The sequence below is a fragment of the Notamacropus eugenii genome, chromosome 4 (genome assembly GCF_028372415.1).
Source record: "Notamacropus eugenii isolate mMacEug1 chromosome 4, mMacEug1.pri_v2, whole genome shotgun sequence".
In the NCBI taxonomy this organism is placed as follows: Eukaryota; Metazoa; Chordata; class Mammalia; order Diprotodontia; family Macropodidae; genus Notamacropus; species Notamacropus eugenii.
The window spans coordinates 90,744,229-90,757,432 of NC_092875.1; the positions used below are offsets into that span (position 1 = coordinate 90,744,229).

A 13,204-nucleotide genomic window follows, 5' to 3' on the forward strand; every position below is an offset into this window, starting at 1 on the left:
CTCTCTGTCTCTCTGTCTCTCAGTCTCTGTCTCTCTGTCTCTGTCTCTGTCTCTCCCTCTCCCTCTCCCTCTCCCTCTCCCTTTCTCTCTCTCTCTCCCCTACTCACCCCTTTGCATTGTGCTGGTTCAGAAGCTGCCCTCACCCCATGTTCTTCTCTACCCCCTCAGCTCTCCCCATTAGCACGGCAGTTTCCTGGGCTCATCACCGGCTCTGCCGACCTTCGCCCCACATTTTTCTGACCATGTATCCTCACCTGTCCCAACCAGTCCTCCCCAGTGCCATGCAGAAGCGGGCCCAACGTGATGGGGAGGCCTCCTGCCCCACTGCACACCTAAGCACACGGCCCATGCAGCTGGAAGAGAGCAGGGCCAGGAGGGCTCAGCCCACCAACTGTACTGTACTTCTGGGACTCTGAGCGAGTCACTCTGGGCCTCAGTTTCCTTCTCTGTAGAATGAGGAGGGTGGGACTAAACTACCTCTTTAGTTCATTCTGGCTCACGGAGACCAGGAAGTACATATACGCACCTTCTTTCTTTTCCCAAAGATTCCCAATGGCACCCCACCCCTCCTCCCCATCCCCACCCCACCCCCACCCTCGTGCCTCCTCTCCCCCTCACCCCAAACCTCCTCCGGGCTTCTCCATGCCTCGCTGCTCTTCACACCTCTCCGCACTCCGTGCGCCTCGAGTCCCCGCCCAGCCCACACCCCACAGGCCGCTACTTACCTGCACTCTCCTGGAACCCACTCAAGCTCCGGGGTCATCGCACTGCTCTCCCTTTCTCTCCCGCCAGCTGCTCACTCCCCGTGAGTTCTGCCTCTCGAGTTTCTGAAAAGCCTTCTCACCCGACACGTTTCCCCTGTGCCCCCACACAAACTCTCCTTCCCCGAGTACCCTCCGGACACCCCCCGCCCCAGCTTCCTTGTGCACCATGCCCAGGCCTGTCCTGACAGTCCTCCTGCTGACTGCGGCCGCTCTTCCCCTAGGTGAGTAGGTCCCCAAGGACCTCCGCAGGGAGGTGTAGTGAGGGGGCGGGCACCAGGAGCGCCTAGGAGCCCTTGGAAAGTCCACCTAATCCTCTCCAGCTGTATGCCAGCTCCGGGGAGGTGGGGAGGAAAGGGGTCTGCAAGAGCCTGGGAGACCCCGGGCTTCCTGAGATCCTGGCACCGACCTGCCGCAGGATGATGGGGTGCATTGGGAGATGGCCCTCCTGGGCTAGAGGAGCGGTTCAGTTTCCACCGTCTAACGGGTTTTCTCCAAAGCGTCAAGGAGCGCCTTTGTTTCTTTGTTTCTTTTCAGGAAGAACTTTGTAACCTCTGAACTGTCCCATGGTGAAGTGGGCTGTCTGGGAAGGAAATGAGCTTCCAGTCACTGGGTGATAAACAGACTGGATGGCCCTCCAGACCAGCAGCAGACTGGGGAGGAGGGGAAGGGGCCTGGGGGCGGCGGGGCGGGACGGGGCGGCGGGCAACGGTGTCCATCAGGGGCTGAAAGTTCTACTAGGAGTGATCTCCTATCCATTCAATAATATTGGGGTTCAGATTTTCAACCTCCGTGATTCCAAGAGTCTCAGGATCATCCATTCTAATCCCAGCCTAGACCTGCCCCGCCCCTTTCCGCTAGGTTGAAAGAATGTGAGCAGAGAGGACGAGAAAAATAGTCCCTCAAGGTGACTTCTCGTGTGGGGAAGGATTGACAGGCTGAGAGCTGAGCATTAAACTTTCCTTTGGCAGCGTCCCTATATGGGATGGGGAACCTTCACTGGTTTTTTCCAGTCCTGACTCTCCTGCCACCCAAGCATGTCCAGATCCTGGGCGTACAAATGTGTGATAAATATGCAACTTACATATTCTCTGATATTTTAATTGCTGTCTAAAGATTACGTCCTCTGTGTTACTCTTATTCAGGCTGAAAACCCCTCGAGGCCCTGAGGAATAGGTCGCAGTATAGATTGACATCAGGAAGTGACCCTAGCATCCAGGCAATCCAATCACGTGCCCTACAAATTAATTTAACCATTAGCAGGATTCCTTTGTTAACAAGCCCCAAAACTTTTCCCATTTAGGGGCAGGGACAGGGACGGTGTGATAACATGTATTCACCCATCCACATTCCCAGCAGTGATTCAGAGCAAGCTTGCATGTGTAGTTATTTAGCTGGGGGGAGGAAGAGGGCAAGGAAACAGGCACAGGCTGGCAAATGTTGGTGTCAGGACTCAAGGTCCTTCTGGGAGTGGGGGTGGTTTTAGACCCATTACCATCTAGGGAAAAGATTAGATTCATCTGTGTTCTGATACATTCATCTAAGACCCTCACCCCCTTAGAGCTCACCCCTGGAAATTTTCCTAATTATTACTTTCCTGAGACTCTTGGAGTTGAAATAAATCCCCTGGATTTAGGAATAAGTATACCTAGATAATCTCTATGGTCCCCTCCAGTTCAGATATTTCGTGTTCTAGGTCTCTTTCCAACTTTAACGTTTTATGTTCTAAGGCTCCTTCCACTTCTGACATTCGATGTTAAACCTCCTTCACACTGATATTCTATGAACTAAGTGAGAATTCTTCCAGCTCTGTTATTCTGTGTTCTAAGACACTTCCACCTCTGATATTTTATGTTCTAAAGCCCCTTTCAACTCGAATGTTCAATGTTCTTTGTTCTAAGGTGCTGCTTAGATCTAATGTTCTCATATATCTTCCCTCCCTTACAGATTATGTTGAGTTCTGAATCTTTTTAGTGTCCTGAATTTCTTTAGCAGTCCAGTGAAATGTATGAACTCCTCAGAATAATACTCTTAAATTCATAAAATATAGAGGATTAATAAGAAAACAAATTATAATGAATTATGGTTTTCAAAATAATTTTTTTTAAAGTTCATAGACTCTAGGGTAAGAACCCCTGGCTATGATATATTCTAATTCTAATGATTCTAAGTGGATAAATGAAGGCTCTGTGGTATGTGTGTCGTGTGTGTGTTTGTGTGTGTGTGTTGGGGACAGGGTCATAGGACTCTGGTATAGACAAAACTTTGCAGAGCAAATCATTAATGTTATAGGTCAGTTTATCTAGTCTTCCTCTTCCTTCCTCTGTGTCCCCACACTCCCCTTCTTCCTATTTGTCCCCATTGTGGGAGAGAGGCTTGGTTTGGGTTGGAGAGATGATTCACAAACAGGAAACAGAAAGCAAGACATTAGAAAATATTAGTGAACTGCCAAAATGAAGGTAAGGTCTTTAGGACTCAGAGAGTTGAGAAATTAGGGAAGACTCCCTGGTGGCAGTATGATTTGAGCTGGTCCTTTGAAAAGGGATACAATTTTAGAGTTGAAAAAGACCTCAGGGCTAATCATGCCCAGCTAACCCCTCTGCATTATACAAGTGGGGTCCTAGAGAGGCTGAATGGCTTGTGCCACAACAACACATAGGCAGTAAGCCACAAAGCCACACTGGGACCCAGGTCTTTGAATTCCAAGCCCATGACTCCTTCTGCTGTGTTTTGTGAGTTCTTCTGTCAGTCCTGGGAGGGGCAAACACTCCCCACATATGTAGCAGCATCAGTAGAAGCCTGACCTTGGACTCTTAAGTTTTGGGGCAGAGCTTTAAATCCTAGTGTGAAATCCCTGGTTATGCTTGGACAGCAAGACCTGAGCCCCTGCCTCACACCGTTTGTTTCCATCCCTGGGGACTGGACCATGTAATCAAAGTGCCCCTTGTATAAGGAATTGCAATATAGCCACTGGCCTTCCTCCAACTGGGATTCTAGAGAACATCAGGTCCAGAAAAAGACAGGAAGGGAAAAACCAGGACTAGGGAAGACTCCTGGCCCAAGCCTTCTTGGTCTCTATGCTCTGTTTACCAAGACTTGAGCAAAGGACTGAAGCACTCATGGCAACTCAACAACTCCTGGGCAGAACAGCTAAGCTATGATCACCACACGCTATCTCTGGTACATACCCAGGAGCAGCCTGGTGGTTCAGTGGCTAGTGCACTGGGCCTGGAGTCAGGAAGGCCTGAGTTCAAATCTGGCCTCAGACAGTTACTAGCTCTGTGACCCTGGGCAAGTCATTTAACTTGTGTTTGCCTTAATCCACTGGCAAATTACTTCAGTCTTTTTGGAGTATGGACAGTATGGTCCACAGGGTCATGAAGAGCTGAGCATGACTGAACAGCAAAGTCCCTGGCATATACCGAGGCTTCCTTTAACCATTACTTCCTTCCTCTCTGTTTATCCCAATCCTTCCTGGGACAAGACCAGTGCTGGGTGGTATATAGTACAGAGTACCAGACTTGGAGTCAGGAAGACCTTGAGTTCAAATTTTGCCTCAGACACTTATTGGTGTGTGACCCTTACCCTCCTTCAATTTCAGTTTCCTTATAATAGTACTCACCTCCCAGGTCTGTTGTGAAGATAAAATGAGATCATATTTTTAAAGGTACTGCAAACTTTAGGGGCAGCTAGGTGGTACAGTATATTGACTTAGAGATAGAGCAGTCCTCATCACTGGAAGGTGACTTCTTTGCTAATAGGGGCTATTTAATTTGTTATTTTTGTATCCCTAGTACATAATCCGGTGTATGGCAATTTATGTGTGGTTGTTCAGTCATTTTTCAGTCTTGTCCCACTCTCCATGGCCCTATTTGGAATTTTCTTGACAAAGATACCAGAGTGGCTTTCCATTTCCTTCTCTAGCTCATTTTACAGATGAGGAAACTGAGGCAAAGAGAGTTAAGTGACTTGCCCAGAGTCACACAGCTAGTAAGCATCTGCAGCTAGATTTGAACTCATGAATACAAATCTTCCTGATTCTAAGCCCAGTGTTTTATCCACTGTACCATCTAATTGCCCAGTGTGGCATTTTTTAAGTGTTTAATAAATGCTTGCTTATTGATTGACTGATTGACTGAAGCTAAAGCTATATGACCTGGTATGATTAAAGTATTGCCGAAAGGATTCTTGCTCAGGGATTGATTTACATCTTGCTCAACGTCCCTTCCTAGAAGTCAACGCAATTGCTATTCTTTTTGATGCATGAGTCTTTTAGGAATCAAGATAAAGGAAAGCATAAGGGATAAGAATAGCCAGTGTATGTAGTGTAGTATATGCATTCATCAAACTTATAAGGGATGCATATTTTTAAAAACCCTCTAAAGTAGACCTTTTCTTCACTGTTAAGAGAAGAAACACCCTTGGCTTTTTCATGTTGTGATAACTTTTTAATATAGTATGAAAATTAGAAGGGGTAGGCTGGAACTAACTGGGACTGATTATTAAATTTTGAGCATAAGCATTTACACCTCAGGAACTGATTACTTGATTTGCTGTTCTGTTGATATGCAGCCTTGAGGCCACATGTGGTCCTCTAGGTCCTCAAGTGCAATCTTTGACTGAGTCCAAGTTTTACAGAACAAATCATTTTATTAAGGGGATTTATTCTGTGAGGTTTGAATTCAGTCAAAGGGCTGCACCTGAGGACCTAGAGTGCCACAGGTCCCCCACCCCTGGCTCTAGACTTAAGAAGATGATGGAAAAAAATGTTAGTAATGCAGATAATACTTGAAAGTATGTTGCACAAGCTTTCTTTTTCAGAGAACTGGTTGTTAAACATTTACCAGCACATCCCTACTTCTAGTCAAGATTCTTTTGTTCTTTCGAGGTCTTGGTTTTTTATCTGTACAAGGTAGACTAAATGATCTCAGAGTTCCCATTCAGCTGTGACTGTGTGGAGAAAAATAATTTACTTTTGTCAGAGCTGGGGCACCTAGTCAGGCATTAAAGAACTTGACCAGCAGGGGGCAGACGTTTCTGCCCGGTGGCTGGATCAGATAAGTAGATTCTACTTATATGCGACTACAAGTTTCAATTGGGCAGTCAACAACTACTCTGTGCACATTATTGAGCGAGGCCATTGGCAAATAATGACAAAAAATGAAGCAATTGGAGTGAGAAGAGGAGGAAAGTGAATTCAGGTCCCACTGCCAATGGACAGGCTTCATGGTGCCAGGCAAAGTCCAGAAGAGGCTGGAGAAACTTTCTGTCCTTCTTGGCCTTATGTTCAAGGCCTCATAGATCTCTTACTGAAGGAATCTTAGAATGTATAAAACTAGAGCCAGAAATGGCCTTGGAGACCATCTGTTCCTAGAAAGGAAGTGGCTTACATGAGGTTACACAGGGAGCCAATGACTAGAATTCTAATTTCCTCTTTCCCTTGTTCCTAACATGCATCCTCCACTCCAGTTAGATTTGTTTGTGAAGAGAACCGGATTCAGAGTATTTATGACCTTGGCCCACCATGTTCTCTCTTGACTTCAGTTTTCTCCTCTATAAAATGGGTTAGTTGTACTAGATAGTCCCTAGGGTCTCATCCAACGCTAAATCCTATGGTCATCATACATGCACCACTACCCAGGCTGTTCCTCTCCCTGAAAGACCTTAGGCTTTTCTTTCTCTGACCCAAATCTCCCCATCTTTCAAGGCCCAGCTCCAGTCCCACTCTATGTCTTCTCTCATCCTCCCCAACTGTCTCTAGTGCAAGCTGATCTCTCCCTCCATTAGCATCTAAACTACACCATCACCTGTGTGTTAAGTCCTGTACCCCTCATGGAATTCTCCACAGGGATAGGGGCTGAACCTTCTCCTCCTCCTGTCTTCCCTACCATGCATCAGGACTCAGGGAAAAAAAGACAAATGTTTCAGTTCAGTTCAGCCAGTATAGGAATCAAATGGGAATCATTGTGAAGATAGATTTTAAAAAGTAAGCCTGCCCTTTCTGAAGAGACGAGGGCTGAGAAGACTCAGAATCAAAGCCTATAAAGTCTTGGAGAAGACAGGTAGACACTGGACATGTCCAGAACCTTAGAAACTACCCCTTGGGGAATCTTAGCGAGATGGGAGAAAATGGATCAGAGTCCAGTTCCAAGTCAGAAATGAGACTGAAGAAGATGGGTGCTGGAAAACCTGGAAAGCAGTCTGACAGAAACTAGGTATAGACCAATATCTTATACCATTTACCAAGATAAGATCACAATGGATACATGGCCCAGACATAAAGGAAGATATCATAAGTAAGTTAAAAGAACATTGAACATGTACCTGTCAGATTTGTGGATAAGAGAAGAATTTATAAATAAACAAGAGATAGCATCGTGGGATGTAAAATGGATAATTTTGATTACATTAAATTAAAAAGTTTTTGTACAAGTAAAATAAATGTAGCCAAGATTAGAAGGAAAACAGAAAATTGAGAAAAAAAATTATAGACAGTTTCTTGAATAAACACCTCATATATTAAATATATAGAGAATGGGTCAGATTTATAAGAATATGAGTCATTTCTCCAGTTGAATGGTCAAAGGATATAAACGAACAGTTTTTGGAAGAAAAAAATCAAAGCTATATATAGTCATAAAAAAGTGCTCTAAGTCATTACTGATGAGAGAAATGCAAATTAAAACAACTTTGAAATACTATCTCACACCTATCAGATTGATGGAAATGACAGAAGGGGAAAATGACAGATGCTGCAGGGAATGTGAAAAAACTGGGACACCAATACATTTTTGGTTGAACTGTGAACTGATCCAACCACTTTGGAGAGTAATATGGAGTTATGCCCAAAGAGTTATAACACTGTGTATATCCTTTGACCAGGCAATTATATCTGTTTCCCAAGGTGATCAGGGAAAAAGGAAAAGAACCTATACATTCTAAAATATTTATAGTAGCTCTTTGTTGTGGGGGTAAAGAACTAGACATTGGGAGATGCCCATCAATTGGGGAATGTCTGACTACGATGGTGATGGAATCCTACTGCTCTGTGAGAAATGATGAGCTGGTTGATTTTAGAAAAACATGGAAACACTTGCATGAAATAATAAAGAGTGAAATGAGCATCACCAAGAGAACATGGTATGTAGTAATAGCAATAATGGCTAAGCTATTCTGAGTAATATGAATATTCAAATCAACTACAAAGGACCTATGAAGGAAGATGCTATCCACTTCCAGAGAAGGAACTGATACATGTACTAAAGGGTTTCATATAGACAAAAAGACCTCATGGTAAGGAGTAAAATTCCTGGAGATTGGTTTGGAATGGAAGAGAGCTCAGGGGTCTGAAGTCTGTCCCTTTTCTGGGAGGGTCAGCCCAGCCTCTTCTGCATAAGCCCTTGGGCTCCGTTAGTGCTATGATTCCAGGCAGGGGTTGCTAGGGGGCTGAGCTCCAGAGGCATCTCAGGTGTCAGGTCCACCTCCTACCTCCCTTTGTGAATGGGAGTTAATTTTCCAAAATTCTCTTCACCTTCTACAATTTTGTTTTTAACTTAACATTGTTTTTTTTTCTTTATTTTGAATTCCAAATTCTCTCCTTCCCTTCATCCTCTCCCCTATATACTGGAGAAAACAAGCAGTGTGATATCCATTATACATATGAAGTCATGCAAAATATATTTACTTATTAGCTATGTTGCCAAAGAAGAAGAAAATAAAGTATGTGTGTGTGTGTGTGTGTGTGTGTGTGTGTGTATGTATATAAAATGTTTACATCTGCACTCAGAGTCCCTCAGTTCTCTCTCTGGAGGTGAATAGCATTTTTCATTTTAACCTTTGGAATTTTTAGGAATCATTTTAATGATCAGAGTAACTAAGTCTTTCACAGTTGATTGTTACAGTATTGTTGTTACTGTGTACAATGTTCTCCTGATTCTGCTCACTTCACTTTGCATCAGTTCATATATGTCTTCCTAAGTTTTTCTGAAGCCATCCCCTTTGTCATTTCTTACATGATAGTATACCATCACAATCATATACCACAACCCAGCTGATGGGTATCCCCTTAATTTCTAATTCTTTGCCACCACAATAAGAGCTGCTATAAATTTTTTTGTACATATAGGTCCTTTTCCCTTTGATCACTTTGGGGCATAATATCTAGTAGCGGTATTGTTAGGTCATAGGGTACACATGGCTCTGAAGCCCTTTGGCTATGAAGCCCTTTATAGTTCGAAGCTGTTCTCCAGAATAAACCTGAACAAAGTTGTGGGTACACTCATCCAGCATCAGTACTAATAGTGTATGTGCCACTGTATTTGTGTAGTTTCATAATTATGTGTTTATTGATATATGTGTGTCTATCTTTCTGTGCCCTAGGCATATGTATTATAAGTATGACTCTCTGTATGTGTATTTTTATGTCACTGTTTGTCTGAATGTGGCTGAACCAGCATCACAGAATGGTGGAAAAGAGCCTGTAGAGTCAGGGAGCTAGAATAAATATCTGGCATTTCCCCTCTCTAGACCTTAGTGCCATTTATGTAATGAGGGGATTGGTTTCTATGACCTCTGAGGCCATTCTGTCCTAAGTCTGTGTTCAAGGATGTGTTTTAGGGTTAAAGATTTAGGGCTCAGAGAGTTTCTTGATGATTCTAATTCCTGTCATTTTACCATTGAGAAATCTGAAGCACAGAGAGGTTAAGTATGTTCCTCAAGGTCACATAGCTAGTTAGTGCCTGGGGTGAGATTTGAACCCATATTGAACGCAGCATCCATGCTATCTATTTTTGTCTCTGTGTCTGAGACTAAGGTTTTGTGCCTCTCTCGATGCCTATACCTATGTGTATCTCTGTCTCTCTGGGTTTTTATTTCTATATCTGTCCATGTCTGTGTGTGTGTGTGTGTATGTGTGTGTACTGAGAATGTCTCTGCATTGCAGGTGGTTCCTTGAGCTGCTTCTCCTGCTCCAAACCCACAGCCTTGTCTCTCTGTATGGACATAGCCAACTGTTCAGCTGCAGAGGGATGGTGTAAAACCACGATACTGTCTCTGCAATCAGGTAAGGCCAGGAGATAGCTGGGAAGATCCAAGAGCCTCTGAAGACAGGGGAAAATTAAAGCACTGGGTCCAAGGAACCTTACTTTGGGGGACAGAGCAACCAGTGATGGGACCCCAGTCACCTTATCAACAGCCAGCTCCCAGTTATCTGTTTGCAAATTCATAACCAAATCTCCGAGCAGTCATGTGAGTAGGGACAGTTTCCATTATATTTGTGTACCTAGAAACCTGGTGTAGCACCTGGCATATTTGTAGTTGGTTAATAAAAGCTTATTGATTGATTGGTCTCTAAGGAGATTTCCAGATCTAAATCCTGACAAGCTGTGTTAGGTCAGAGGTTTAGTGGACCTCAAGAGAGGAAGAATGAAGATACAGGGGGTCAGTTTCAGCTCATGTGTTCACAGAATGGTAGTCATTCAAGGACTTATTTTATTGATGGAGGGACATGAGACCTAGAGAGGGGCCATGACCTAAACAAGGCCACAGCAAGACAGAGATATCATCAAGAATAGAACCCCAGATCTCCTAATTTCTAGTCCTAATTCCCATCTTTCTTCTATTTTCTCCCCACTCCCACTTCCATATGAGAAAGAACTTTTCAACAGTGAGAGCTGTTTCCCCTTGGGATAGACTCCCTCAGAAAGTAGTAAGCTCCTCGTCACTGCACGTATTCTTGCAGAAGCAGGCTGCCACCTTGTCAAGTATATACGCCCACCTAAAGAAGACAAGATGATTTCTAAAGTCCATTGTAAAACTGAGATCCTGAATTCTCTGTGTTAGCATGAATGGCTATAAGGTAGAAATAAGAGGCTGAAAGAAGGAATGGAGGGAGGAATAAATCTGAAGTTGGAGGACCATGATTGGAATCCCAGCACTGTTCATACCACCCATGTAACCATGGACAAATTACTTCCTCTCTCTGTGCCTCAGTTTCCTTGTCTGTAAAATAAGGAAGTTAGACTAGATGACTTCTAAGGTCCCTTCCTATTCGTGTGTGTGTGTGTGTGTGTGTGTGTGTGTGTGTGTGTGTGTGTGAATCCAGGATTTTTTGGTTATTATGGCTCTGAATATCTGTGCCATTATTCATGCCACAGAAGACAAGAATATAAAAGTCTAGCTGAAAGCAGCAAAGGGTGGACTGGAACCTAATCTCACTCTTCTCCCCTCTTGGATTTTTCAGGTTATCCCTTTATGATGGAGAAGACAGTTCAGCGAGGGTGTGTGACCTCCTGTGTCCCCACAGATCCTGATGCCATTGGAGAATCCCAGCCCATACTCTGTTGCAACACTGACCTCTGTGTTGGCAATACTGCCCTGGTGCCCCAAGGGTCTGGTCTTATCCTGACTGGATTCCTGTCTGCCCTGCTTAGTGCTGGCTGATGAGGGTAGAAGAGGTCAAGGGCAGATTGTTACCCACTTTAAATAATCCCTGTCCATCCCTGAAAGCCTGAATTTAGGGATTTATACCAGCTGCCTGGGGTGAAGGCAGCAGATCATGGTCGGGGGAGGGAAGGGAGGGATGGAAGGAAAAGGAGGTCTGATCTTTTCCTGGATACTCTGGATTGCCCTGCCAGAAAGACATGACCCCTTTCCTCAGAGGGAGCTTAGTTAGGAAACAATCAATCTGAGGGAAAGACAAAGCATTTGCCCAGGGGGAACATATAGTTTGAGGGAGAAAGCTAGAGAAAAAGTAAATCAGTGAGATACCTGACAACTGAAACTACTGAATTTCCACAAATATGTTTGAATTTCACACATTTTACATTTGTCCGGGGAAAAAAAAAAACAAGCCCTGTCACATAGAAATAGCTGAGATTTTGAAACCAACACGACTCACAATTATCCTAGCTAGCCTTTGAAATCTGAGAGCAAACAGAAGCCCAATTCGATGAACTTGCTAATTATTTTTCCCTTGCTCATGACATTGGCCATGGCTAGGGACTGCAAGCATCTCCAGGACAGGGAAAATGCTTTTCTTTTCTGCTCAACACCCAACAGAGGATCCTAAGAGTTGAGTAATTAATCAGGTGGGAACTGAAAGTTAATTAATCTGGTGTTTGTGAAGGAAAGGTGTTAAAACTCTTTCACACACAGTAGTCCCTTGTTTCTTTTAGAATTAGTCAAAACTTAACGTGCTCTTAGTGATTTAAGTAGTCTAGCTAAGGAAGCCTGTCACTAATCCCCACCCTAGAACCTCTCCCCACTGGTGTGTCACAGTGCCTGAGATTCCACCATCAGAATATTTTTACTTTGAACTCATGGTTAGAGCACTTAGATGGGAAATGAAATAACCAAGGTCACATGACTGGTAACTGACAGAACCAAGATTCAGAACATAGGAGCACAAGTTCTTAAAGGCACAGGCTTTTGCTTTTGTCTTTTTTTCCCCAGCACCTGAAAAATAGTAGGCAATTGAATTGAACTGAACTTGAATTTGGGTTCTCAGGCTCAAAATACATTCTTTCTGCTGTACCGCAACTGCTCCCAAAGTATATAAAAGAAAACTCTCCATTACAGAAGTAGTGCAGGGTAGTGTCAAGAGTATCCAGTATCTATTTTTGCTCTTTCCATTTACATTCTTATACTTAATGTGTATATTGTTTTCCTGGTTCTGTTGATTTCACTCTACATCAGTTCATATAAATCTTCTAATGTTTCCTCTTCCTATTTATCTTTTCTTACATCAAAATAATAGTCCCATGTATTCATGCACCACAAGTTGGTTAGCTTCTTTCTAGTTGAAGGAAATTTCCTTTGTTTCCAGTTCATTGCTAACAGAAAAGTAAATGAAAATAAGTTCTGTTTTGGACATTTTGAATTTGAGATGTACATGGGACATCAGGTTAAAAATGTCCATCAGAAATTTATAACAGGTCATGGAGAATTGGAGAGCAAATCAGGAGAGCAAAGAAAAGGGCTGGCTATAGAGATCTAAGAGTAATCAGCTTTAAAATGATAATTGAATCCATGGGAGTTGATATATCAAAAGAGCACAAAGAGAAAGACTGAGAAGACAGTCCAAGGCATTGATCTGATCTGCTTATGGTGCAATCAAAGGCAATTACTCCAGATTTATACAGATACAGATACAGATACAGAGTGAATGAGTGTTATATATAGTAGGCCAAGCACAACAGCCACAGACAGAAACATAATACACACAACATCATATAACAGCATCATATACAGAAGACAGACTATGAAGGTTGCACACAAATACAGAGTACATCACACACTGAGATTTCATACAAAGTATACCTTATATACACAAAATATACTTTATGGCTATATGTATATGGTTATATGCATAACACCTCAGTCACTCAATCTATAAGCATTTATTAAGTGCCAGGATGTACCAGGAACTGTGCTAAGTGCTGGGG

The 13,204-nt window shown here is 43.4% G+C and overlaps 1 protein-coding gene across 1 annotated transcript; it reads left to right on the forward strand.

Annotated features, from left to right (window-relative positions):
- The first annotated feature begins 757 nt into the window (after positions 1 to 757).
- LOC140500368 (secreted Ly-6/uPAR-related protein 1-like) lies at positions 758 to 12,482 on the forward strand. Its single transcript, XM_072602894.1, has 3 exons — positions 758 to 985; positions 9,703 to 9,822; positions 11,002 to 12,482. Exons 1-3 carry the CDS (start codon positions 931 to 933, stop codon positions 11,199 to 11,201), a joined length of 375 nt encoding a protein of 124 aa, XP_072458995.1. The 5' UTR covers positions 758 to 930; the 3' UTR covers positions 11,202 to 12,482.
- The last annotated feature ends 722 nt before the right edge of the window (positions 12,483 to 13,204 follow it).